The sequence below is a fragment of the Nothoprocta perdicaria genome, unplaced genomic scaffold (assembly GCF_003342845.1).
Source record: "Nothoprocta perdicaria isolate Ctin4 unplaced genomic scaffold, notPer1 scaffold_447, whole genome shotgun sequence".
NCBI lineage: Eukaryota > Metazoa > Chordata > Aves > Tinamiformes > Tinamidae > Nothoprocta > Nothoprocta perdicaria.
In genome coordinates, this window is record NW_020455696.1 from 215,883 (window position 1) to 220,389 (window position 4,507).

General features: G+C 68.5%; 1 protein-coding gene across 1 annotated transcript in view; it reads left to right on the forward strand.

Moving 5' to 3' along the window:
• SND1 (staphylococcal nuclease and tudor domain containing 1) overlaps positions 1-4,507 on the forward strand; it is a 48,211-nt gene that overhangs the window by 27,418 nt on the left and 16,286 nt on the right. The window contains exon 12 of the mRNA XM_026046527.1: positions 1,983-2,083. Coding sequence (XP_025902312.1) covers positions 1,983-2,083 — 101 coding nt within the window. The remainder of the gene's footprint in view (positions 1-1,982; positions 2,084-4,507) is intronic.

Sequence of the window (4,507 nt, forward strand, 5' to 3'; positions counted from 1 at the left end):
AAGGCAGCAGGCGCGCGGATGACTCCGCTGCCGGCAGCAGAGCGGGCAGCGTTCCCGGCAGCAGGCTGGGAATCGGGGCCGGCTCCCTGCGCAGCTCCTCTTCCTCGGCTGCTTTCTCATTGCCGCGGTGGCACCTGGCGCTAGGGCAGCCCGGCGGGCACCCAAGGGAGCCTGCCCGGGGCTGCCGGGTCCCTGTGCACCCCGCACGGTCCTGGTTTCGCCAGCCCGTTTTGCTGCAACCCTGGTGGTTTTGCAGGGTTTGGGCACAGACGTTGGTGCATGTTTGGGTTGGTGGCTGCGTGGCCAGGCTGCGTCCCGGCCCCGCGCGCTGTGTCGGYGCGCGCTGCGGCCGGCGCGGGAGCCGGCGGCGGCTGCAGATGGCAGGGGTGGGTGGCAGACCAGACTTGCGCTGCTATAATTACCGCCCGAGCCGCCTGCGGATCTCCAGGCCCTCCTCGCTCGCTCGCCAGCTCCCGGGGGATATTTTTACCTCCCCTGCGAGCTCCTGCCATGTGTGGGCGCCGGGAAGGGGCCCGAGGGCAGCCGGGTGCGCGCTGCCCGCTGTCCTTGCACCCGTGCTGGCTCTGAGCTGCTCTGTTGCAGTGTGCAGAGCACGCGTGGGGCTGTGGGGGTTTCTGTGCATCGTCTTGCAGCCCTGCAGAGTGCACGTGTGCACCCTGCTGCAGCCCTGCAGAGTGCACCTGTGCACCCTGTTGCAACCTCGCAGAGTGCACCTGTGCACCCTATTACAGCCTCTGCAGCGCATACCTGTGCACCCCGCTGCAGCTCTGTGGAGTGCACCTATGCACCCTGTTGCAGCCCTGCAGAGCACACCTGTGCAACCTGTTGCAGCCCTGCGGAGCACATTTGTGCACCCTGCTGCAGCCCCGCAGAGCGCCCGCAGCCCCAGGGGTGCTGGGGAGCGCGCGGGCGGCCGGGGCTGCGTCTCCTGCAGCCAGCGAGCCGCCCGAGTGATTTAATTCGCCCTGACTGCGGCTGACCTTGGAAAGGCGCCGATGGACGGCCGCCGTCGATGCCGGCGCCGGGCTGCTCGCCGCCACGGGGCACACAGGGCACACGGGGCGCGCGGGGCCGGGGCTCTGCCGTGCACCGCGGTCTGCTGCAGCTCCGTGCGGCCGGCTGGGCCGCAGGGCGCGGGGCTGCGCGCGGGCTGCGCCGTCCTGGATGCGCCCTGGGCTTGTTTGCTCCGCGGAGGACAGAGCCGAGCGCTCCGAGGACGGAGCCACGGGAAGGGCAGCAGGACACTCCGTGCGCACAGGCTCTAACTTGCGGCGAGCAGCGGTTCTGCTGCGGCAGCCTCCCCGAGCGCAGCAAGCGTGCAGTGCTGCATGGCGCAGCAGCCCCGCGGAGCAGCCCGGCCGCCCGTGCTGCCTCCGTCCCTGCCGAGAGCTCCCCAGGGAGGACTCGCTGCCGTCGCTGGCTCGCTCCATCCCTGCTGCTCAGGTCCGCAGTGCGAGCGAGCGAGCGAGCGCAGGGCTTTGGGGAGCCCGACCTCCCCTTCTGTGTGTCTGTGCCTGTTTAAATACCCTGCAGCACCAGCTCTGCGCTCGAGGCCAGCTCTGCCTTGTGCTGCATGAGCATGGCCAGGGCTGCAGCCCCAGGCGGGATGGCACGCGTGGGAACGTGTTGCATCTCGGAGCAGCACCCAGTGCCAGCGATTTGGGACATGCAGCAAAATCCAAGGACTGTCCCCTTCCTTGGCAAAGCTGCCTAGGGGCAGCGAGCCCGGTGCAGCAGTGCCTGCAGGGTGGCCGGGGGTGGCACAAGGATATGGCACAAGGCACAAGGATGGCACAAGGATGCAGCCACCTGGACGGGGATGGGAGGACGGGGTTTCAGTGCCGAAGCGCGTTGCAAGCAGCATGCCGCTCCCCGCGCGCCAGCTGCACGCGCTCTGCACTCCAGCTGCAGTGCAACGGCGCTCGGCAAGCCCTGACACCGTGTCCGTCTGTCCTGCGCAGGTGAACGTCACCGTGGACTACATCCGACCGGCCAGCAGCGCCACCGAGACCGTGCCCGCCTTCTCCGAGCGCACGTGTGCCACCGTCTCCATCGGAGGCATGTAAGTGCCCGTCCCCGGGGTGGCCGCTGCCCCGGGGCCACTTCGGTCCCCGCCGGGGCTCCTGCTGCGTCCCTGCCACGGGAGTGCGGGCGAGCGTGCGCGTGCGCCCGCGTGGCAGCAGCTCCGGGAGCTGCCGAGCGGGGATTTGTCATCGGCCCTGTTTTCCCCCAGCAGCTCTTTTGGAAAGCGCCCAAAGTGCTTCAGCTCTGCTCGCTCTCCTTTTTGGTTTTTTTTTGCGCTTTGCATTAGTCCAAGGCCTGCGGAGGCTGCGTGGGGGGGGAGCCGCTTCCCGCTGCCGTGTCTGCTCTCGCCACGGCGCTCGCGGCGCGGCCTCCGGCTCCCTTTGCACCCTTTGCACCGGGGGCGCATGCGGAGCGAGCTGGGGGGGTCCTGGCCAGCTTGCCCGCCGCAGCTCGCAGCACAGAGGGCGGCTGCGGAGGTGCTGCAGCAGGGCGGCACGCTTGCTATGCTCGCAGCGTGCTGGCCGCTCGCTGCAGCCCCACGGAGCAGGGAAGGGGCAGGAAGGGCTGGCTCTTCCCCACGGTGCCCGCCTCAGCAGCTGGCAGCCAGCTGGGGAGGTTGCTGTGAGCAAGTGCCACGGAGCCGGGCTCCGGAGACCCCAACATGCTCCTGCAGCAGGATGCCGAGGGGCACCCCGTGCCCGCAGCCCGTGCCGGCGCTGCAGCCCCGTGCAAGGTCACCGGGAGCTCGCTGCGTGCCCGGCGCCGAGCCAGGGCTTTCCCTCCCCGCGCCGGCGAGGAGCGCTTCGCGGCGAGCTGCCTCCCGCTCTCAGCGTCTCCGGCTGCAAATTGCTTGCAAATAACTTCCGAGCTGCGTCCCGGCGCTGGGCGCAAACCTGATGTGAATTTGCAGGGCCACTGGGCGCGTTGACTTCATCGGCGTAATCAGCCCCCGGCGGCGCGGCGCCGTGCCGCGCTCCCCGCTGCGGTGCCGCCGCCGCACAGAGCCGCCTCTGTGCGGGCCGGCGCGGGAAGAAAGCCCGGCTTGTGCGGCCGGGCGGCGCGGCGCTGCTTGGCACGCGGAGCACGCCCGCCGCGGAGCCGCTGCCAGGCGGCACGGCGCCTCCCGGGGTGCCCGGCACCCGCCTCGGGCGCCGCTCGGAGCAGCCGCCGGCGTTTGGGGAGCTCGCGGCTCCCCAAGGGCAGGTTCCGGGCTCGGGGGGTCCCTAGCGCAAAGCTGGCACCACCGGTTGATCCCCGCTTTGGGAGGGACCCGCCGGGGTGTCCCGGTGCCGCGCGCTCCTGCTGCTCTGGCTCTTTGGGAAGGCTTGCTGGGCTCCCGGGGCATCCCACAGGCTCCCGCAGCATTCCAGGGCATCCTGGAGCATTCCTTGCTGTTCCACAGCATCTTGCAGCATCCCATCATATCCCAGAATATCCCCTAGCATCCTGGGCCCTCCCACAGTCTTCCCCCAGCATCCCTTGGCATCCCGTGGATACCACCGGATCCTGTGGCTTGCAGAACAATCCCTGGCATCCAACGGCATCTCATTGCATCTCAGAGCATCCCACAGCTTTCCCTGGCATTGCACGGCATTCCACAGTATCCCATGGCATGGCACAGTGTCCCTTGGCATCCCCTGGCACCCTGCAGCATCCTACGGCACCTGCAGCATCCTGCAGCATCCCACAGCCCCCTGCAGCACCCTCTTGCATCCCACAGCATCCCATAGGATCCTGCAGCATCCTGCAGCATCCCCCAGCATCCCGCAGCATTCCTTAGGATCCCACAGCATCCCACAGCCCCTTGCAGCCAGGACCAGGGCTGGGCATGGGGGAAAACAGAGTAGCCGGTGGGGAAACTTCTGCGGACGCAATTCCTTTGCCACCCCCTTCCTGCTGGATTTTTGGGGAGAACTGGGACAAATTTGGTGGTGCTGCAGCGTGGGGGGGCGGGGAGGCCACTTGCGCGTGGCCACTTTTCGCTCGGCTCGTCTTTTTAAGTGGCAAAAACTATATTTCACGGCCTAATAAGATTTTTTCCCACAGCAACCGGCTTTTCATCCGCGCCTTCCCCATCCCGCGCTTTAATCTGGGCTTAGCGGGGGGGGCGCCGCGCGGCTCCGACGCGGAGCGGGCGGCTCTGCCCGGGGCGCCCGTGGCCGGAGGGGACGCTGCCAGCCCGGGGGGCCCCCCCGGTGCCCTCGTCCTTCACGGGGCTGGGGACAAGTGCGTGGCCGTGGGCCTCAGCCGCAGAGGCTGCCCGGAGAGGAGGAGGAGGAGGAGGAAGCAGGGGGTTAAGGTGACGCTTTAATGTGATTCTTGTGCGGTTTGCCCAGGGGCCTGCTGCAGTGCACCCTCTGCAGAGCGCCCATTGCAGGGAACCCGTTGCAGTGCACCCGTTGCAGTGCACCCGTTGCAGGGCATCCATTGCAGAGCACCCATTGCAGTGCACCCATTGCAG